The sequence below is a fragment of the Geotrypetes seraphini genome, chromosome 13, assembly GCF_902459505.1.
Source record: "Geotrypetes seraphini chromosome 13, aGeoSer1.1, whole genome shotgun sequence".
NCBI lineage: Eukaryota > Metazoa > Chordata > Amphibia > Gymnophiona > Dermophiidae > Geotrypetes > Geotrypetes seraphini.
The window spans coordinates 40626785-40650235 of NC_047096.1; the positions used below are offsets into that span (position 1 = coordinate 40626785).

At 44.9% G+C, this 23451-nt stretch overlaps 1 protein-coding gene across 5 annotated transcripts in view; it reads left to right on the forward strand.

The window, feature by feature from the left end:
• IGSF9B (immunoglobulin superfamily member 9B) overlaps positions 1-23451 on the forward strand; it is a 224981-nt gene that overhangs the window by 96714 nt on the left and 104816 nt on the right. For all 5 annotated transcript variants that reach the window (XM_033917419.1, XM_033917418.1, XM_033917421.1 and 2 more), the window contains exons 3-5: positions 2453-2599; positions 17370-17521; positions 22869-22986. In XM_033917419.1, coding sequence (XP_033773310.1) covers positions 2453-2599; positions 17370-17521; positions 22869-22986 — 417 coding nt within the window. The remainder of the gene's footprint in view (positions 1-2452; positions 2600-17369; positions 17522-22868; positions 22987-23451) is intronic.

Below are 23451 nucleotides of genomic sequence, written 5' to 3' on the forward strand. Positions count from 1 at the left end.
GCAGGAATGGGGAAGAGACAGGAAAACAACTTGCCAGGACAGGAAAATGAGTTCCCGAGGGGACGGTGAAAAATTTGTCCCCGTGTCATTCTCTAATCATTTGTTTGACGTTCCTTACATTTGGAAAGTATTTCCTAATTTATTTATTCCATTTTCTATACTGTTCTCCCAGGGAAGCTCAGAATGGTTTACATGAATTTATTCAGATACTCAGGCATTTTTCTCTGTCTGTTCTGGTGGGCTCACAATCTGTCTAATGTACCTGGGGCAATGGGGGGGGGGATTGGGTGACTTGCCCAGGGTCAGAAGGAGCAGAATGGGTTTGAACCCACAACCTCAGGATACTGAGGCTGTAGTTTAAACCACTGCACCACACACTCCCCTAATGTCTAACCTGCTGCGTTTTAGCCCATTACTGCTCAGTTTCCATCTCCACTGTGGAGCAGGACTTTGTAGACAAAAAGGATGTGGAACTGTGGACCCTGGGAGAGGTTGAGGCAGAGCTGCCAAGGGGTCCAGCTTTTCCAGAAGGAGATCTCCAGCAGCAGGAGACGCCTTAATAAAATATCATCTCCTTCTGCCACAGGACCAATCCCAAAGCTATTATCATGAATCTAGTCCTACAGTAGCAGGAGATAATATTTTTATTAAAGCATTTCCTATTGCCACTGGAAGGAGAAACTGCTCAGCAGGAGATCCTGGCTTACCAGCAGAAGCAGTGGCGTAGTAAGGGTAGGAGGTGCCCGGGGTGGTGGTGCTCCCCTGCTCCTTCCCTCCCCCCCCACTCCACGCTTGTGCTCTCCTTTCCACTCCCCCGCCTAAATCTACGTTGACGCAAGTGGTTTCTCCAGCATGCTCCTTGCGCTAGCGTTGGATTTAACTCTGATGTTACTTCCTGGCCTCGTGACCCAGAAGTGATTCGGAGGGGAACCAGGCTGGCACAAGCAACAGGCAGGAGCTGTTGCTTGCTCTTGTGAAGATCTACAGAGGTATAGGGTGGGGGGGGGGGGGGAGGGATGGCATGAGCGTGGTGTGGTGTGGCGGAGCAGAGAAGTGCCGGTGCCCCCACCGACACGGTGCCTGGGGTAGTCCACCCCTGCCCCTCCACACTTGCTATGCCACTGAGCAGGAGTGTGGGAGGTGACACACAAAAGCAGAAGTCTCCGGCTCAATATGGCAGATTTGCTTGGGTGGGTCAGGAGCAACAGGCACAAAAGAGCTAGATTAGGGAGTAGTGACTGTTCCCTGCTCTGCTCCAGGGTCACTGCCTCCCTTTCTCATTCCTGCTGGTTACCTGGGAAGAAAGGGGATAAAGCAGAATTCCCCTGCTTGAGTCTGAAAACAAGCGGTGGAACTGCTTTCCAGACTATTCCCCCCCACCCCAAATTAAGTCCTGCTGTGGAGAGCTGATCTCCTTTCTCATTACAATGCCTTTTGCATTTGAAGGATTTATCAGACTAAAAAAACTCACTCTACACCTTGGTCCTTTCTTTTCAGGCTAAATTTACGTCGTTTTTTGTTTATTTGTTGGGGGTTAAAGTGTTTTGCTGGCTGTGTTGGTGTTTCTAAAGTTTGCCAGTTTGGACTCCCTGATTGTTTCTTACCATTCCTATGCTGTACCTCCTGAGGTCTGTGTAAATTCCCTTAAGTGCAGTGCATCCCAGTGTCCCATATATGGCAAGACAGGTCAGAAGCATGTATGCTTATTTTATACCACATTCATATCATCCAAGTAAAGGCCTTACCTATCTGGGGAAGGGGGGATTGTTGGTCAAATGGATGTGGCTTTTGGGCAGATTGGATGGACCACACAGATCTTTATCTGCTGCAATTTATTATGTTACTGAGACTGAGAGGGGACATGATCGAAACATTCAAGATAATGAAGGGAATAGACTTAGTAAATAAAGACAGGTTGTTCACCCTCTCCAAGGTAGAGAGAATGAGAGGGCACTCTAAAGTTAAAAGGGGATAGATTCCGCACAAATGTAAGGAAGTTCTTCTTCACCCAGAGCGTGGTAGAAAACTGGAACGCTCTTCTGGAGGCTGTTATAGGGGAAAACACCCTCCAGGGATTCAAGACCAAGTTAGACAAGTTCCTGCTGAACCAAAACGTACACAGGTAAGGCTAGACTCAGGGCACTGGTCTTTGACCTAAGGGCCGCCGCGTGAACGTACTGCTGGGCACGATGGACCACTGGTCTGACCCAGCAGCGGCAATTTTTATATTCTTATGTTCTTTCAATTTCTGATGTGGAGGGGGAGTTGGAATTTGGTTTATCAATTTATTATGAATGGAATCAAACTCGAGTCTGTTGTGATTGGTGAAACCTGAGCCTAGGGCAGGAGCTCTTCTCCTGTCTTGTCTCCTCCTCCCACCTCGTTGCACAGATGTTAACTAATGAAGCAAAGGCTTTGGCAGGTGCTGATTCCCCTTGGTCTCTTTTTTCAGGTCGTGCCAGTTTGCATGACAAGGCTTCTCTGCGGATCGAGCAAGTGCATTCTGAAGATCAGGGCTGGTATGAATGTAAAGTTCTAATGCTTGACCAGCAGTACGATACCTTTCACAACGGAAGCTGGGTGCACCTGACTGTGAATGGTGAGTGGCAGCTTTTCCTCCTCATATCCTGTACGTTTTTCTTCTCTGCTTTTTCTGAATGTATCTGTCTATCAATGCCCCTACACCAGTGCATAGCAAACTGTGTGCCGCAGCACAGTAGTGTGCCGTGGCGAGATTCCAGGAATGCTGCGAGAGGCACGTTGTGTCGGCGAGTCAGCTGGCACCGGCACCTCTTCTCCTCACCGGTGCCTCTCCTGCTCTCCACACCTCCCCATTGGTGTAGTCATTTCAGGGTTAACAAGCTCAGGGCTCCATCTGGATGGCCTCTGCACATGTGCGGACATCAATGTGATGATGTCATCACGTGTGTGATGTCATCTCATCAACGTCTGCGCATATGCGGAGACTCTCCGGCCGCAGCTTGGAAAACTTTGCGAGTCACTGCCCTACACTAACACCACGCCATGGCTGCAGGTTTTGAACATATGGGGCCGATAGACTGATTTAAGAGGGCAGGAATCTCTCCTGCCTTCTCAAATCGCTTGAATCTGCCTAAGTAAGGATATTCAGCAGAACTTAATCGGAGACTGCTGCTGAATAGTCCCTTAGACCACCCAAATAAAAAGTGGGCAGGTAAGGGGCGGTGCTGGTGGCAGCACTGGGGAGTACTGCGAGCTACCGTGAGGGGTCGCAGCGACCATTTTGAATAGCAGCCATGAGGGAGCAGGAGCGAGTGGGACATGCTCCTGCCCCCGAAGACACCTGTTGGACCATAAGGTACACAGGTTGGGGGAATGGGGGATTGATTCATTCAGGAGGAGGGCGAGGAGGGGGGACTTGGTACGTGTTTGTGTGTGTGTAGTGGGGGGGGGGGAAGGCTGGAATATCAACAGGGGGGCCAGGAAGGGATTTAAAAAAAAAAAACACAATTATGCAATCTCGGCCTGATATTCAGCCCTGGGCATGTAACTTTCCTTGTGTGGGCCTGGCTGAATATTGGTCATGCCCGCATAAGCTCTGGCAGCCTGTCCGCTCTCACCTAGCCCACAGTATTCAGTGCTGATGCCTGGATGTGGCCCAGCACTGAATACTGGGATCTGATTCAGCTGGCGACGGTAAACATTTTTTTTTTTTTTTTTTTGATTGCAGCCAGTTGAATATCAGGGGAAACGTGTTCTTTTGATAGGCTATATTGGGGGATTTGAAATTTGAGTGCAGCTTCGATGTTCTGCTGAGGTTTGCCTGGGGCTTTGCTCATTCACTGCTTTTTATACTGCAGACTTCTTTCTCATGCTTCCTATAGTAGGTTAATGAATGAGGTGCCCCTGACTGTCTCTCCTATAACTTAATCTAATCTAATTTGAATTCCTGAATTGCTCAAATCAAAACACAGATTGCAGGTGATTAACATGAGAAGAGGCCAATATATTGTTATGGGGAATTACACGACAATTACAAATTAGTGTACAATTGTAGATGCGTAAGAACATTTGAGTACATAGAATCATACACGTTTTCAAGACTTAGGACTAGATTCACTAAGCAAACCGATCATGTACTGATTTCTCTCCGACCCAATTCACTAACCTCTCCTCTGATCCGATCCTGATCCATGCATGCAAATGAGGGGAATTGGCATGCAAAGCAGGAAGGACGCCATTCACTAAACTTACCGACTGGCTGGCCGATCAGAAAACTAGCGACTAGTGAGAACCAATCACTTGTGCTAAAACCCTGCTCTCTGCCCCGACTCTCCAGCCTTGCTCAGCCCCGACTCGCCTGCCTTTCCCTGCAGTGTGAGCCCGTGGTTTTAAACCGTGGGTTTCAAGCGGGTTAAAACCATGGGTTCGCGAAGTTAAAAAAATTAGTTAAAAAAGAAAAAAAAAACGGTCATAAAGGACCACCAGCACATGCGTAGACCATTTACAGTCTAGGAAGATGGTCTGCGCATGCTCAAGGATCACTCTTCAGCGATCCATGTGGTTGGTGGGGGGTGTGCCAACAATCGCCCCCATTTGCATGCAGGCCTATAGTGAATTTGTCGGCCTGCATGCGGTCGGGCATGGATCGGACACAGAAAGCAGGTTAGTGAATCTAGCCCTTAGTGAAAGTTCAGAAACAGAGAATGTGACAGAATGTTATCGTGGAATCTGCAAAGGGGGATGAGTAGTATATTGCTGAGATATATCATAGAGCAGTGGAGGTGTAAGGGAGAGGCGGTCCACCCCGGGCGCTATGTTGGTGGGGGCGCTGACACCCTTCTTCCTCTCCGCCCCCTGCCTCTTCCCACTCCTCCTCTTGTCATGTGCACACCCCTTTCCCTTCCCCTGTACCTCTAGTTGTTCACCGCTGCGAACAACAACTTCAATGTGCTTCTTGTGACCACGCCATCTGGGTGCCTTGCATAGTAAGTGACTTCAGAGGGAGAGCGTTGAGAGGAGTACGTTGAAGTTCTTGTTGCTCATGGCGTTGAATGACTAGAGGTGTGGGGGCACACGCTCGACAGTGGGGGATCGGGGATGGAGTGGGGGAGGGTGGAGATTAGGGCAGGGAGAGGGAGCCCCACCGCCCCTGGTGCCTCTACGCCACTGTCATATAGGTAAGTTTTCAATTTTTTTCTAAATCTGAGGTAGTTTGGTTCAGTCCTAATGGTTGTTGGTAGGCTATTCCAAGTTTTGGTGGATATGTGGGTGAATCAGGAGCTATGTTTTTTTTAAATTTGACTCCTTTGGTTGGTGGGGACATTAGTAGATTCTTGGCATGGATCCTGGTGGAAATGAATTGGGATTTTGAGAAGAGTTGTAACATTTGCTCTGGGGAGTTGGCATGGAGGGTATCGAATATGATGCAGGTTATCTTGAAAGTGATAAGTGATAAGGTTTAGCTAACGTTGGAGATATGGAAAAAGCTTATTTCTTCCCCACCCACCATAGTAATGAAATTCCAGAAAAATAATATATGCCAAGAATTTGAATAAATGTCTGCAATTTTTTTTCCATTGACTGAGCATGAAGAATTGTTGTGAGATTCATAGTCAAGACAATGATAGGATTATTGCAATGCATCTATCAAGGTATTTAATAATGGTGTCACTAACAGAAGAGGGACAGTCTTCATGCTGCTCTGTGTCTAATTAATTACTTAGGAATGCTGTTTGGAAATCATTTTCTCTGTACCAAATCACTGGGATCGTCTTCCTCATAGCCTGCCACTATAAAACTGTATTAGGTGTAATAGTAATGCATTTGATATATCACATTTCTGTGATATAACCAAAGCAGTTTACATTTATTATATACGGGTACTTTTTTGTGTCCCTACTAGCTAACAATCTAACCCCCCTTTTTACTAAACGTCAATAGCGGTTATTAGCGCAGGGAGCCATGCTGAATGCTCCACGCTGCTCCCAACGCTCACAGGAACTCTATGAGCATCAGGAGCAGCGCGGAGCATTCAGCGCAGCTCCCTGTGCTAATAACCGCTATCACAGTTTAGTAAAAGGGGAAGGAGAGGTAAATTTTTGTATCTAGGGAAATGAATGGATAACTGATTTGCCCAGGGCACAATTTGCTATAAAGGAAATCTAACCTGGTTCTGCTGCTTCTCAACCCACTGTATTAACTGTTAGTCTACCCTACCGCATTTTGATGGAGTTGAGTTTCTCCTGTCTGGTTATGGTTGCTGACTGGTTCCAGATTTTCAGGACAGGCTGATCCAGTGGGACTTTAGTGAGACTTTACTTAGATGATGCAATTGGAAAATTACAAGCCCCAGCATTCAAGTGGGGTAAAACCAGGACTGGATTAACCTCTCCTGAAAATCTGGAGATGGTTGGCAAGCCTAAAACATAAGAACATAAGAAGTTGCCTCCGCTGGGTCAGACCAGAGGTCCATCGTGCTCAGCAGTCTGCACCCGCGGCGGCCCATCAGGTCCATGACCTGTCAGGTTTTCTTGATTTAGCCCTATAGCCCCCTTATTTTTTTATCTATACTCTTTCTATACCCTATCTACCTCTCTCTGTACCCCTCAATCCCCCTATCCTTCAGGAATCCATCCAATCCCTCTTTGAATCACCGTAGTGTTCTCTGCCTGATCACCTCCTCCAGGAGCGCGTTCCATGTGTTCACAACCCTTTGAGTGAAAAAAAACCTCCTGGCATTGGTTAAACTAAACTAAACTAAACCTTGGGTTTATATACCGCACCATCTCCACGAATGCGGAGCTCGGCACGGTTTACAGGAAGAAAGATGAGAGAGGAACTACAGTGGAGAGATTAAAGAGTTAGGTGTAAAGGGGGAAGGTGAGAGGCCTAAGAGGGGGAAAGTGTTACAGTTTTGAGAATAGCCAGGTTTTTAGGTGTTTGCGGAAGAGTTGGAGGGAGCTTGAGGTTCAGAGAGGGGAGGTGAGGTTATTCCAGATCTCAGTGATTCTAAAGGGGAGGGATGACCCAAGTTTGCCTACATGGGAAATACCTTTTATGGAAGGGAAGGATAGTTTAAAAATTTGGGAGGATCTGGAGGAAGTAGGGGTTGGGGAGTTCCAGGATAGAGGGATAACGGCAGGAAGGATGCCATGTAGGATCTTGTAGGCCAGACACGCACATTTGAAGTGGATCCTGGGGATTACTGGGAGCCAATGGAGCTTAGACAGGAGTGGTGAGACGTGATCAAATTTGCTTTTCGCAAAAACAAGCTTAGCTGCGGCGTTCTGAATCCGCTGAAGTCTGTGGAGGCTTTTCTTGGTTAGGCTGAGGTAGATAGAATTGCAATAATCCAATCTGGAGAGGATGATGGATTGTACTAGGACTGCGAAGTGTTTTTGGTGAAAATAGGGTCTGACTTTCCTTAGCATGTGAAGGCTGAAGAAGCATTTCTTCACCAGGGATTGGAGATGTTCGTTGAAGGATAGAGAAGAGTCTAAGGTGACACCCAGAACTTTGCTTGAGAACTCGAGCTGTAATGGGGGGGCCGGTGGACAATGGGATGGAGGAAGGTAGATGGTCTAATTTTTGGCCGAGCCAAAGGAGTTTTGTTTTGGACTCGTTTAGTTTCATATGCATTGTGAATGCCCAGGATTGGTTCTAAACCTGTCTCTTTCCAGTTTCTCCGAGTGCCCTCTCGTACCTGTGGTTCCCCGTAGTCTGAAGAATCTATCCTTGACTACCTTCTCTATGCCCTTCAGGATCTTGAAAGTTTCTATCATGTCTCCTCTAAGTCTCCTCTTCTCCAGGGAAAAGAGCCCCAGCTTGTCCAGCCTGTCAGCGTATGAACAGTCTTCCATACCTTTTATCATTTTCATCGCTCTCCTCTGGACCCTCTCAAGTATTGCCATGTCCTTCTTGAGGTATGACGACCAATATTGGACACGGTATTCCAGATGCGGGTGCACCATCGCACGATACAGCGGCATGATGACTTCCTTCGTCCTGGTTGTGATACCCTTCTTAATGATGCCCAGCATTCTGTTTGCTTTCTTTGAGGCCGCTGCACATTGTGCCGATGATTTCATTGTTGTATCCACCAGCACACCCAAGTCTTTTTCAAGATTACTTTCCCCCAGCAATGCTCCCCCCATTTTGTAGCTGAACATCGGGTTCCTTTTCCCTATATGCATGACCTTGCATTTCTCTATGTTAAAGCGCATTTGCCATTTATTTGCCCACTCTTCCAGTTTGCTTAGGTCCCTTTGCAGGTCTTCGCACTCCTCTGTGGTCCTAACTCTGATGCAGAATTTGGTGTCATCCGCAAATTTTATAACTTCACACTTTGTCCCTGTTTCCAAGTCGTTTATAAATATATTGAACAGCAGCGGTCCCAGCACTGACCCCTGCGGACCGCTCGTGACCCTCTCTGCCAGTCCGAGTATTGGCCCTTCACTCCAACCCTTTGCTTTCTGCCTGCCAACCAGTGTCTGATCCATCTGTGTATATCCCCTCCCACCCCGCTGGTTCCTTTGTTTAGAGAGATCATAGGGATCAGAACTGAGACATCAAAATCAGGATATGCTCAATTCCCTTGTATTTTACAAAAGGTTCTTCAGTTTTTTATGTCCACTGAAAAACGATTTCCCTGACAGAAGCTTCTGAGTCTTGCCTAGTTGCTACTGCCCCTTCTTTCTATAAGACTGGCCTAGACATCACTTAGGTCTTCAGTCAGGCCAGGCTGGAGAAGGAAGTGACAAGAGGGGGAAGGGACAACCAGTCAAAGTTCACCCAATGATTTGTACAGGGGTTTCACTGCCTTCCTTATTCCGCTGGTTACATCTTCTCCTATGCATCCAACATCCCATTGTGCATTTGACATCCTTGAGATTGTCAGATATGATCTTCACCAGATCCTTCTGCTTGCCAAATATTGCCATCTCATGCAGTACTCGCAACAGCTTCTGCTTCCCAAATGTATGACTATATTTCCTTAACCAACATCTAAACTTATAAAATGAACATATTTTCTACTGCATATATTTAGAAACAATTTGTACTATCCATATGTTAGCTCTTGAGCAAGTACTGCTATATAAATGTGTAGGCAGGGTAAATTATTGTATTGTAGGACCTGTTTTTCTCTCTTTGTTCCATCTGCTTATCATTTAAGGATTGTCTTGCAAGACTTTAGGGATTTTTCTAGTTTTGCTCCCATTCCTGCCACATGCCACAAAATAGTTTGGCTATAATGGTCACATCCTGCAGTAGAGAGTAGGGTTTTAAAAGGAATGCTCATCAATCCTATTGTTTCCTTAGGCTTTAGAACAAACTTTCCAAAAGGCTGCATGCTACTAGTAGCAGACCCAGGTGATATCAGATTCATGACTGGCTATCCTAGTCTGTCTTTCTACTTTATCGAAACTGTCGCTCACAGCCAGAGCAGGCAGGGAAAGAAGACACCAAAGTATTACAGTGGGCAGGCCCTCAGGCATGACTAAAAACAGCCCAAACCTAACTGGGCCCTCTAGGTGATGACCCCATGCCCCTTTTTGAATAATTTTATTTAAAACTTGTTTTGACCGCAGGTAGGGTTACCAGATTTTTTTGTTCAAAAAAGAGGGTGCACAGCCCCACTCCATTCAGCCCCTGTCCCTGACCTGTTCTGCCCACAGCTCTGCCCTGTTTCCAGGGCAGGATTAATTCGTCGAGGGCCCCTAGGCACCCAAGTACACTGGGCCCCCTGCTCTGCCCCACCCCACCATGTGCCCAGGCGGAAACAGGAAGCTGCATCAGAGGGACGCTTTGGGCAAGCAGCACCGCTTGCAAAATTACAGTTCCTGTTGCCTTTCTTACCTGCATTGCTTGCTTGTCTTACTTTCCGTTGATAGGGGGAGAGTTGCTGATCGGGGAGAGGGGGCCCGCGTTGCCGATCAGGGGGGCCCGCATTGCCAATCGATGCTGGAGGGGCCCATCGCCGTTTGGAAAAAACAATGTTGATGCCCTCCTTCATTGGGCCCCCCTGACCATTTAGGACCCTAGGCACGTGCCTACTGGGCCTATTGGTTAATCCTGCCTGTTTCACTCCTCCCCCCCAACCCCAGCTTCCCCCCCAAAACCTTGTCTCTTCAGTGCAGCATCTGGAGCATCACATATATGCATACATGATGTCATTGCATTGCATCCACGCATGCGCAGAGGCCCTTCAGATGTGGCCTTGAGCTCAATGCTTTTCAAAATTCGGACAAACTGCCGGGTTTTGAAAACCCGTCCAAACACTCAGACAGTCCTCTAAGAAGAGGACATGTCCAGGTAAATCTGGACATCTGATAACCTTAACTGTAGGTGGGAGACGACATGGATCTATGGTTCCTTGTTTCACTGAAAAAATCGGGTAGCAAACAATATGGCTGCTTTGGAACTGGCCCAGTGGCTCAGTGTTAGTGCTGTGCACTGCCAAGTGAAGGGTATTGAATTTAGTTCCTGGTTCAGGCCTTTCACCTCTTGGTTAAGCTGGGATTGAAGATGCTGCAGAAGGTGAGCTCCAGGGTCTTGCATATATCAGGCCAATGGGTAGGGAGCTGAAGCAGGAATGGAAGCCTACCCACTGTCAGCCTCCCCCAACCAGCAGTCTCCTTGCCAGCAGCATGCCCCTCCCTTCCTCCCTCTTCACCCCACCTCTGCTTGTTTTGTCTTTTCCGATGCCTGCCTCTCTTTCTGTCTGATCAGGCAAAACTAAAACATCTTCAGAGACAAAAAAAGAAATAAGATTTGCAGCTTGAGATGACACATCTCTGATTTTGACAGCTCAGAAGAAGTGGAGGGACGGAGAAAAGATGACTCATCAGGTCACAAATTTAACAAGAAGAAAGAATTCTATATACATTTTCCAGGTGGTGATACCTCAGAGATAAAAGGTATTATCTGTGATATCAGTAAATAAAGATATGTTCCTCAGCAGGATGGAGAGTAATTTATGACTCAAGTTTCAAAGCGCTAATGCTTCAGAATACAAAAGCTGAAATCTTGAGCCTGCCTAGCTGATAAATACCAGGTTCTCGTGCAGAGTCTCTCTGGCATGTTCAAAACTAGTTTCACGCCACCTTCAAAACACACCCATGCACTTCATTTCCTGCAGTTCAAAACTGATTGAAAACTGCTTTCCCGCCTCTTTGGATGATAAAGTTAAATTTGTCATGAATTTAAGGCACTTCATGGAAAGCAAAGTAGGAAATCACTCACTATATGGCAGGGCTTCCAAGTCAGGTTTGCTTAGAATTTTGTCAATGCGATAGCCATAGGGGGGAGGGGGAGGGGAACGGACGGACGGACTTCATTGAAGAGTTTGGAGCTGTTCATGAATGGGATTGCCAATTTCCCTGCTCAGCCCAAATAGATTGGTTTAGCCCCACTTCGTGAATACAGTTATGGATTTGATATCCCTAAGAAAAATAGAAGTCTGAATTGATTTGTCATGATTAGAATCAAATCTTGAACACACGGATATCCCTTTTTGAGTGAAAATAAGAAAACCGAGTTTTATTCTTGTTAATACAGAAGTTTAGTAGACATATTGGTTCTCGGGTAAAATGGATTTTGGGTAGTTTGTAATACTTTTGAGCTTGGAGGCTAGTTCTCTATAATCCCTTACCATCCCCTGTTCTCCCACCTGCCTTCTTCATTCTATAAATAATTTTAGACTAATACTACATGGCCCCTCCTGAGCTTGCCGGGAATCCACTAGGCACAGTGCATTCTTTTTTTTTTTTTTTTGGTACCATCATGCCCTTCCACTTCCCTTACATTCTGTTTCCTCTTATATGCACAAGATTTTGATCAGCCTTAAAAACTCATTTTTTCAACTAGCATTTCCCAATTAATTCAGATGAAGAATGGTTAAAGTAGGTAGACATGTTGTTGACTGACAACTACTACTACTTATCATTTCTATAGCACTGAAAGGCGTACACAGTGCTGTACATTTAATATCCAATAGATAGTTCCTGCTCAGAAGAGCTTACACTCTAATTTAGATAGACAGAAAGGACATTTCAGGATTGCGGTGTTTCTAGCAGAAGGAATGATACGATGGGTAAAGGTGAGTGAGTGAGTAAAGAGTTGAAAGCAGTTTCAAAAAAGTGAGCTTTTAGAGTGGATTTGAATACCACTAGAGACGGACATGGTATATTGACTCTGGCAGCCTGTTCCAGGCATACAGCATGGCAAGAAAGAAGGGACAGAGTCTGGAGATGGCTGTGGAGGAGAAGGGTACAGGTAAGAGGGACTTACCCGACGAACGGAGTTTATGGGGGGGGGAGCATAGGGGGAGATAAGTGAGGAGAGATATTGAGGAGCTACAGAGTGAATGCACTTGTAATTCAGTGAGAAGAATTTGAATTATATTCGGAAATGGACGGGGAGCCAATGAAGTGACTTGAGGAGAGGGATAATGTGAGCGTGGTGGCTCTTGCGGAATATAAGTCATGCAGCAGCATTTTGAACAGATTGAAGGGGAGAGAGACAGTTGAGCGGAAGACCTGAGAGAAGTATGTTGCAGTAGTCTTTAGCAAGGGAGGTGATGAGAGCGTGGATAAGGGTTTTGGAAGTAAGGGTTTTGACTGAGCACAGGATCTTTGTCCCAGAGCATAAACATGCTTGTAATTCAAAACACTGTATATCTTTTTTTTTTTTTTTTTTTTAATTCTTTATTCGTTTTTAAAACTTTCAATAAGTGTAGTACAAGATAAAATAATTTTACACTTTAAAATCACTTAATATTCTATCAAAGTATAATTCACAACCAATATCCCTCCCTCCCACATATCCAACAATTGTCCTTAAACATAAGAGAACATCAAGTATCCATATCCCCCCCAAATTATCAAAGCAAATTTCCCCATAGGAAATAATGGAAACTCAGACGATTCATTCCACAATCCAAAAACCTGAATACAAAATACTATACGTACTTGCATTGCAAGACCTCGCTCATTTAGAACAGTCACTGCACTCCCGCAGCATCAGAGAGAGAAGAACCATCGGCTCAGTTGTGATGATGTGACGCGTGAATACTGTATGTACTCATATTGCAAGACCTTGCTTGTTTAGAACTGTCACTACAGTCCTGCAGTGTCAGAGAGTGAAGTAGAGAATGACACGGTGGCTGTTACCTGCGGCTAGCCACAGATAACCCGCCAAAACAGTGGGGGGGGGGGGGGATGCTCACTACAGGCACGGGAACAAGGCCATCCACTGCCCCGTGGAGTGGTGAATGGCCTTGTCCCCGCAGTTAAAGGAGAGAACGCGCGTGGCCCCTCACTCCTTCTTATCTACCGAAACTATCTCCCTCCCTTACCTTTGCAGCGCGTTAGTAAAGTAACTCGCTGAAGCCGGCCGAGCCTACCTGCAGTCGTGTGTGTGTGGGCGGAAGCTTCTCCTTTGACGTAACTTCCGGTTGCGTCAGAGGAGAAGGTTCCGCCCACACACACGTGACTGCAAGCAGGCTCGGCCGGCTTTAACGAGTTACTTTACTAATGCGCGCCGCAAAGGTAAGGGGGAGGGAGATTCTCGGGCCGCACGAGGGTTGCTGAAGGGTGGTGAGTTGGCGAGAGGGAAGGGTGGTGGTGGTGGTGGTGGAAAGAAGACGCTGAAGGGGAAGACAGAGTGGGGAGCAGACGCTGAAGGGAAATGGGGAACAGAGAGTGGGGAGAAAACGCTGGAAGGGAAGAAGACAGAGATGCCAGACTATGGGAGGAGTGGAGGGAAGAAGATGGGTGCAAAACCAATTGGGGGGGGGGGTGAAGGGAGAGGCACAGTAACAGAGCAAATGGAAGACATTGAGAGAAGACAGACAGTGGATGGAAGGAGTTGAATGAGAAGATGAGGAAAGCAGAAAATAGACAACAAAGGTAGAAAAAAATAAAGTAGTATATTAGTTGTGTTGATAAAAATTTATAAACAAAGCCCTGCCAGCTGAACATCTCTTTCTCTAGTTCAGCAGCCAGAACTTTGATTTATAAGGAAGGAATAAGCTAAATATTGCAGTACTGAGGCTTGTATGGATGCTGTGGGGATAGTGGTCGCAGGGACGGGGTGGGGACAGTGGTTGCGGGGATGGGGCGGGGACAGTGGTCACGGGGGTGGGGCAGTGACGGGGACAAATTTTTTCCCCATGTCATTTTCTAGAGCAGGGGTAGGGAACTCCGGTCTTCGAGAGCCGTATTCCAGTCGGGTTTTCAGGATTTCCCCAATGAATATGCATGAGATCTATTTGCATGCACTGCTTCAATGCATATTCATTGGGGAAATCCTGAAAACCCAACTGGAATACGGCTCTCGAGGACCAGAGTTCCCTACCCCTGCTCTAGAGTGAAGCTCAGGTGTGATGATTTGATGTGTATATACTGTATGTACTTGTATTGCAAGATCTTGCTTGTTTATCAAGTTAGAATTTTAAAAAATGTTTTGCTTGTCTTGCAAAACACTTGCATACCAAGTTACTTGCAATTCAAGGTTTTACTGTAATATAAAACATTTTACAACAGGCCTCACTTTGATATTCTGTGGCTACCTTGACTTGGAGCTTGATGAAAATGTGATCTGTCCAGTACTCCAAGCAAGGATAGCACCGACAACATAAAAAAGTAATGTGTTTGTAAAATATTGGAAGAGCAAAAAACCCCAACAGGGTAAAAAAATATCGCCCCTGCGCAAAACCAACAAAGGAGCAAGGGAGTAGGTGTCTGACACAGTCTTCCAGCCAACGTAAATTTTAATAAAATCAAGTCTATTCTCAATGTAAAGTTTAATTAGATTAAGACTCGACTCGGGGCTGTGTTTTGACGGATACCTGCCTGAATCAGGAGTCGCAAATTCTTATATCATGACACAATGTCTTCCAGCCAATGTAAAGTTGAATAAAATCAGTGAAGCACAGTGATTTTCAAATTGGTTTTCCTGTTTTTATTGGGATTATTTACATTGGATTTTACTAGCCGTCAGAGCACTTAACCTTGCCAGTTTGCCGTAGAAACCTCTAGTGGCTTAATAAAAGGAGCTCCTAAGGGGCATAATTAAAACAAACATCTAAGTATGTTTTGGGCCTAGGGTGTTAGTCATCCAAAGTCGGCAGCGTCTGAAGCCCATTCTCAAAAAATACATCCAAAATTTTTTTTCTCAAAAATTTTGGACTTCTACGTCTAGTCTTTTGATCATCCACACTGCTAGTACAGTTATCTTTATACTACATTCTCGTCCCCAAAATTGTCCATGTCCCAAATGCCCAGAACAAGACCTTTTGGATGTGGGATGAGCCAGCAAAGTGATTCTCTGGCCACCCAGACATGGCAACAGAGTAGTGGGTCATCTTACAGGGCACTGCTGTGAATGTCACAAAAAGGGTGCCACATAAAGATCTCGCCACAACTCTCTTGCTGGTCATGGTGAGCCCCCCCAAACACCCCCAAATCCCAATATACCCACCTGTCTACAACCCCAGTAGCCCTTATGGCTGCAGGTGCCACCTTTATGGCAGTATAGTATGGTTTGGGGGTATTTTGGTGGACTCATTTTCCATCATGAATGCAGTAGTTAGAGCAACTTATGGGCCTGGGTCCTCCTCTCTATGTTCACTAGCCCACCCCCCCAGACTACTTAAGCCACCTTTGTGAAGCTCTACTAGGCTTTCCTATGCCAGGTGCTGATATTCTGGAAGCAGGTATGTACGTTTTTATTCCGATTTTTATGTTGAGAGGAGGGGCAGTGATCACTGGGGGAGTGTGTGGGGGTCTGTACTTTGTGTCTACAGTGGTTATCTGGTCACTTTGGATACCTTCTGGGCCAGGGGTCTCAAAGTCCCTCCTTGAGGGCCGCGATCCATTCGGGTTTTCAGGATTTCCCCAATGAATATGCAGGAGATCTATGTGCATGCACTGCTTTCAATGCATATTCATTGGGGAAATCCTGAAAACCCGACTGGTTTGCGGCCCTCAAGGAGGGAATTTGAGATCCCTGTTCTGGGCTCTTAAACCTGATTTTAGATTGCCTAAATCACAATGTATAAGTTCCGTTCAGGCAGCCTTGTAAAACTATCGATTATTCCTGAAGTATGACTAAGTCTAGGTCAGCCCACGTCCCGTCCACATTCCACCCTAACCACTCCTTCAAAAACCCTCCTTTCAGCTCTGGGTGTACAGCAGGATTCAGAAGCCTAAAAAGTGTCTGGATACGTCTAAAAAAAACGTTTTGATTATCAGCACTTGGATGACCTGTCTTTTAGGTCAACCAAGTGCCGATTTGGGCGGGTTTTTAGACGTAGTTTTGTTATGAGCCCCTTAGGTTTTACATCCATAATAATAAAAGGCTAAGCGCGTATGCGCTGTCAAAAATCCGTGAGTCCTGGTGGCGTGAGCTGTGCTTCTGTGCCAGTGCTCACGGCGCCTGCGCTAGCGCATGTGCCTGCGATTCCTCCCTCCCACTGCCGGTCCTCTTCAAAGTGGCCTGCTGAGGTTCGCCAGCCACTGTAGCGAACCTTGCAGGCTGCTCTAGCAAATCCAGGGAGGCGAAGGCGGGACGGAGGCTGCAATTGGCAGCGGCTGCTGCTACTCCTCCAGCCACCTAGCTCCTCTCCGCCGGCCCCGGCTGGCAGCCCTCTCTGCCCAGTCTTCTCTGCTCCGGTGGCCCACGCAGGAGAAGGAGCGGATGAAGCAGGGAGACTGTGCAAAGGGAAACAAGGGGGTTGACGGGACGGGAAGGGGAAAGGGAGGGGGGAGGAAGCCGAGGAATCTCTAGCACCCATTAAAGTAACGGGCTTAAAGACTAGTGATATAAGAATTTGTGACTCCTGATACAGCCAGGTGTCTGCTGAAACACAGCTGCACGTTGAGTCTTGATCTGATTAAACTTTACATTGAAAAAAAGACTTAAATTTATTAAATTTTTCATTGGCTGGAAGACATTGTGTCAGACCCCCTACTCCTTTGCTTCTTTGTAAAATATTGGGTTCATTTTTGCAAATGGATATTTTCATCTTACAGACTGGACCTTATGAATATATACTGCTGGGATAGGTGGTGGAAATCACAATAGGAGACTGTGCAGTATGGTAAAACAGTGATTCTCAACCCTTCTCTTGGAGGCACATCTAGCACAGTCGGCTTTTCAGGATTACACTGAATTACCAAGAAGGCAGTGCATGCAAATCTCTCTCATGCATATTCAATGTGGATATCCTGAATACCTTATTGGACTGGGTTGAGAAGCACTGGATTAAAGGTAAAGGAGGAAAGAAGGACTGTAGAAGGAGATGATCCAGGTGGAGGTCAGGAAGAGAAAGAGAGAGAAGAACACTTTAAGTGGTATCGTAACTGGGTGTCATCTGTCTTTTACAGCTCCCCCAACCTTCATCGAAACTCCCCCCCAGTATGTGGAGGCCAAGGAGGGCAGTAGTATCATTTTGACCTGTACTGCTTTTGGGAACCCCAAACCCATTGTCACGTGGAAAAAAGAGGGAGCCGAACTGGCAAAGAACGGGAAGTACAAGGTAAGCCACGCATCCTGCTCAGTGCAGCGGTAGCTCTTTTTCTTATGACAGTTTCCCCTGATGCAGCGATATTGCGAAATAGGGCCTTGTTGGGAAATCTATTGATTATGTAAAAAGCGGTCTTCAGCTGATACCGAATGCGTTTTCCATTCTGTTGATCTCTGCAGTGACTTAGCCTGGCAAAACTAAAACAACACTCGCAGATAAGTTTTTGGTTCTTTTCCTTTTTGCTGGTTTGATGACTTTGGATAATTTTGAAGCAATTTGTTGAGAATATATTATAAAGACCAAGCGAGTATAATTGAAATTAAGAGAATTTTATAGTCTATGGAGTTTTTTGACCGCGGATGTATTGCCTATTACAGCCTTTGAAACTGACAGGTGTTGCTAATCCCTGGGAACACTGAGGTCTTTTCTCCATTTTTTTTTGTATTCTCTTAACAAGTGGGTGATACAGTTCCGGGATATTTGAATACTTCTTGGGGTGTTAGAGTGGTCATATGGTGCCATATGGTGTGGCAGGGTGAAAGGGGATATTTTGCTCATTGCCTGCTAGATCCTAACTTTCGCTGTAGCCACGAGGACTGAGTTGCCGGTGGTATCTTCCCACTGTACAACCACAATATTGATACAGTACATTCACTGCTGTTCACACCGGCTCATCCTATGGTGACAGGTTTGAGAAAATCCCTCCAAAGAGATCGTTTGTATTGTAATCCAAGGACCATATTGTGCCACTACATCAGTTGCTTTTTTATTTTTTAAATATCCTCCTTTAGCCTTCGGGGTAAGTTTTTTCCATACAGATAAAACAAGATTAATAGATTTATAATTTAACTTTAGTATCCTATAATCTCTTTGTAGGTTTAACCCCATGTACATTGATGGTGCTGCTTGAATAATAAATAGCTGTAATAATTCAGAAGCGAGAAAATGTCTCTCTCTACATTTCTCCTTCTCTCCTTGTTGTGCCCTTGACCACAAATTTGATGCCTCTTTGAAAAACACTCAATTAGTGGTTCAGATGAAGAGGAGGCACGTGGAGGATTTAATGGCTTCCCCAGCCATTTGTCTCTAACTTAATTCTCCTAGAATCATGGTTTGTTGTAGAATGGGAGAAAACAACCCCCCCTCCAAAATCCTACTGGGTCTTTACCCTTATAACAGTAAAGGCTTCCCTCTCTAATGGCAGCACAAGTGCATTGTGCCACATGTTAGCAAGCACTGATGTTTTAATGTGGAGTCCAGGCAGTCCTGGAGTTATAGATGCCTGACTTAAGTACGACTCCCACTTAAGAACGCCGTCGCAGCTTCATTTGATTTCACGGAGCAGTATTTCCAGGGGCATAGACTCCTACACTTTTTCTGCAGCAGATTCAGGAATGATGCATGGCCAACATTAAGAATAGTGTGAGGTTGTTTATGCTGTACCTTAGAGGGACAAAACAATACAATAGTGCTGGATGTGTCATCAATATTGTTCTTTTGCTCTTTCCCAATCAAATTCAGCAAAGAGAGTACTTCATGGGAATTCAGATTTCCACTCTTATCACACAGATGCAGGTGGTGGGGTTCTTCATAATTCCCAGTACTTCATTTACTTTTCTACTTCTTTTTTATTTTTTATATATATATTTTTTGTGTTTTTATAACTGTTTTATATTCATTATATCATATCCTAATTTTATTGATAAATAGTATAACTTAGCTTTTGTTAATAGTCCATGTCCATTCCCCTTCCCGACGCGTTTCGCCTAGCTTTCTCAAGGTCGGGGGAACTATAAAACAAAGAGCAAAAGGTAAAAAATCATCAACATCATAATTCCATTTTTACCCAAATAAAAACAGTCTTATACTGGTATTTTACCTGAACATTACAGCTTAGCTTCTCCTATTATGACCAGCCGCCTGCGGTTCAAAGATGGCCACGGCGTTTTGAGCCAGCACTAAAGTACACCCTCCCTAGTGATGACGTCATGGTGTCACCGTACTGCCTAATAAACTATTCCCCAATCAAAAAAAAGAAAAAGAAAACTGACTGCTAAGGAAACCAGAAATCAAGTTGGGCCATCCAGTCCGAGGTTTCATTAAGACCACTCGGGGCCATAGTCTGGAGTTCAAACATCCATCTAAGCTCCCTAAGATATAGAGCGTACATTGAACCTTAGGGAGCTTAGATGGATGTTTGAACTCCAGACTATGGCCCCAAGTGGTCTTAATGAAACCTCGGACTGGATGGCCCAAGTTGATAACTAACTTGATTTCTGGTTTCCTTAGCAGTCAGTTTTCTTTTTTTCTTTTCTTTGATTGGGGGATAGTTTATTAGGCAGTACGGTGATGCCATGACGTCATCGCTAGGGAAGGTGTACTTTAGTGCTGGCTCAAAACGCTGTGGCCATCTTTGAACCGCAGCCGGCTGATCATAATAGGAGAAGCTAAGCTGTAATGTTCAGGTAAAATATCAGTATAAGACAGCTTTTGTTAATAGTCCATTCCCCTTCCCGACGTGTTTCGCCTAGCTTTCTCAAGGTCGGGGATCTATAAAACAAAGAGCAAAAGGTAAAAAATCATCAACATCATAATCCCATTTTTACCCTAATAAAAACAAAGTTATACTATTTATATATTTATCAATAAAATTAGGATATGATATAATGAATATAAAAAAGTTATAAAAAACACAAAAAATATATATAAAAAATGAAAAAGAAGTAGAAAAGTAAATGAAGTACTGGGAATTATGAAGAACCCCACCACCTGCATCTGTGTGATAAGGGTGGAAATCTGAATTCCCATGAAGTACTCTCTTTGCTGAATTTGACTGGGAAAGAGCAAAAGATCAATATTGATGACACATCCAGCGCTATTGTATTGTTTTGACGTTTGTAAAGAAGTGTGAGGCTTTCCTCTCTATATACATAAAGATTATAGGAAGGTACCTTAGAGGGTACACTGGTAGGGAGTGTTGGCCCTTTTGTCATCTGGGAGCAGAGGTAAGCAGCAAGAATCTTAAAATCTGCAAGTTCTGAGTTACATACAAATCTCACTTAAGGGCTTTAAAAATATAACTCGTTCATAACCCAGGGACTGCCTATATTTGATACTGTGGTTCATGCAATGATAAGTGCTGGTTCGTTGAGGTGGGATTCATGTAGCAGGACTTTGCATTTTTTCTGCACGGCTGTACTTGCTGTTGCAATCTCCCCATTTTCCCGGGTAACCTATTGATTTTCCAACTGGGGTGCCTATATGTCTGATACTTTGAAATCTGCCTAAGATCAGTCCCCCCTCTCCCCATGATAAAAAGCTCTTATGGGGCAATTCTACAACTGGGCCCCCTCCATTTAGACACCCCAAGGACATAGAAACATGATGGCAGATAAAGGCCAAATGGCCCATCCAGTCTGCCCATCTGCAGTAACCATTATCTCATCCCCTTTCATAGCTATATTTTGGATGCCATCAATTTAATCTCTGAGATGAGGAGTGGTCTAGTGGTAGAGCTGCTGTCTCTGCACCCAGAGGTTGTGGGATCGAATCCCAGCACTTGTGACCCTGGGCAAGTCACTTAAGTCTCCATTGCCTCAGGTACAAAGTAAGTACCTGTATATATGTCAACCACTTTGAGTATGGTTGCGTAACTATAAAAAGGTGGTATACAAGTCCCAATCTCTTTCTCCTTCTGCCTGTGAAGCAGGGGTCTGCAGAACCTGCTGTTCCAGTGTGTTTTGAGGCACTGCTGGGTCCTACCCTCTTTGTTGCTGTGTGGGCAGAACCCAGCACTGCCTCCCAACTTGCTTGAGCTGGAGGCTCCACAGAGCCTTGCTGTGCTTTTATTTTTTTTTTATATGATCCTTTAGCTGGAACAGGAAGGTCTGAAGAGAGGGGGGACTCCAGGAGAGGAGGAAAGGAATTGGTGAGGATGCTGCATTATTTGTTTGGAAAGGAGGAAAGGGTAGGGAGGGAGGCACTTTATGCTGCAACATTTGGGGGGAGGAGCAATACCCACGGTCAGAGTGTAGTTTTGGCACCCAGTGCCTCCACATTGGTTGCCAGTAGAGTCCAGAGTCCTGTTCAAGTTTTCCTGCATTTGTTACAAAGCAGTATTTGGGATGTTACCAGATTATCTTGCTTCTCAGTTTTCTTTGAATTATTCTAACAAAAATACACGCAGAATAAATTTATTTAATTACCCTTCTCTAAAATCATGTCACTATAAGAATTTTTTTGATTGAATGTTACCATTTCAGGCCACTAAATTGAATACATGGCTGGGAAAACCTATACTAGAGGCTACTTCTTATTCTGACTTTAGAAAATTGCTAAAGACACGCCTGTTTAATATGTTTACGTCTTAGTTGTGGCACTGTTTACTTCTCTTGCTTTTCTACTTTTAATTGATGCATTTTTTGACTGTTTTATTATACTTAATATATATTGATCGTAAGTATTTTTTTACTTTGTTGTGAACCGCTTTGAACTTTTGATATAGCAGTATACAAAAAATAAATTATTATTATTACTATTATACCTCTGTTTGAATGGGTAACAATTCAAAATAAAGATAACAGCAATTTTAAATATAACATAAAACTTATCAAAAACACCCTAAAAATAATAATAAGCCATGACTCAACAGATAAATGTTAAAAACTTGGCTGCACTCTGTTGCAGTCTCCTCATTTTCCAGGGTCGTCTTTTTGATTTTCCAGCTGAAGTGCCTAGGTGTCTGATACTATTTCGTTGAACCCTCTGAGAACACCCTTCTGTGCTCATCATTCAGTGCCCTACTTCCCATGATTAAAGGCTTTTTAGCCTTTCTGGCCACATCTCCACCTGCATTCAGTACTAGCAAACAGATGCATTAAATTAAAAACTAAAGCAAAAATGTACTTAAAGGCAAGAGCTGAAATCACATAAGCATGTAGCTTCTGCAGGGAGATTCAGGAAACTTGAATAAAGTAAAAATGTTTAGTCCTTCTTGAACTCAGAATGTCTCACTGAAAATCCTCTTGAAGAAAACCAGAGAAGTCTTCCAGCTATCTTTCATTGGGGGGTGATATTCAGCTAGCCATTCTCCAACATCTTTGATCACTTAGGACAGTGGTTCTTAAACTGGGCCTGGGGGACCCCCAGCCAGTCGGGTTTTCAAGATATCCCTAATGAATATACATAAGCGAGATTTGCCTATAAAGTAGGTGGTAGGCATGCAAATTTCACTCATGCAGATTCATTAGAGATATCTTGAAAACCCGACTGGCTGGGGGTGCCCCTGGACAGGTTTAAGAACCACTGACTTAAGAGATGTGGCACTGAGTGTTTTTTTTCTGGTCTTGTTGCTTTCCAGGTGAGTGATGGAAGCTTGACGGTGTTTTCCATTGACCGAGATGATAGAGGTGCTTACACCTGTCGTGCACACAGTGTTCAGGGAGAGGCAGTATATACCACACGTCTACTGGTACAAGGTAACTTCCTCTCTCTCTTATCTGCTCTCTGATATCAACATGCTTCAACCTCTTAGAAACCATAGCCTTCAGCCTAGCACTGTGGTCTCAACTCAGTCCTAGGGGCAGACACAGTCCATCAGATTTTCAAGATTCCCAGCATGAATATGCATGAGATAGCTATGTATGCACTGCTTCCCGATGTATGTAAATGTATCTCATGCATATTCATTATGGATATCCTGAAAACCAGACTGGCTGGGTGTGCCCTGAGAACTGGGTTGAGTCCCATTGGCCTAGCAGAGTGAACAGCAAAGAGTGCTAGTGGCTTCAGACTCTTGTTGGTTGGTACTTTTATGTGCTTTTTTTCCAGAGTTCCTGTTCCCTTACCATCTCCCCACAAAGGGTGTGTGGGACTGTTTGGGTGCACATAATAATGCGCACTGACATGCTTTCTGTGATTTCCTTTAAAAGCATATCAAAACT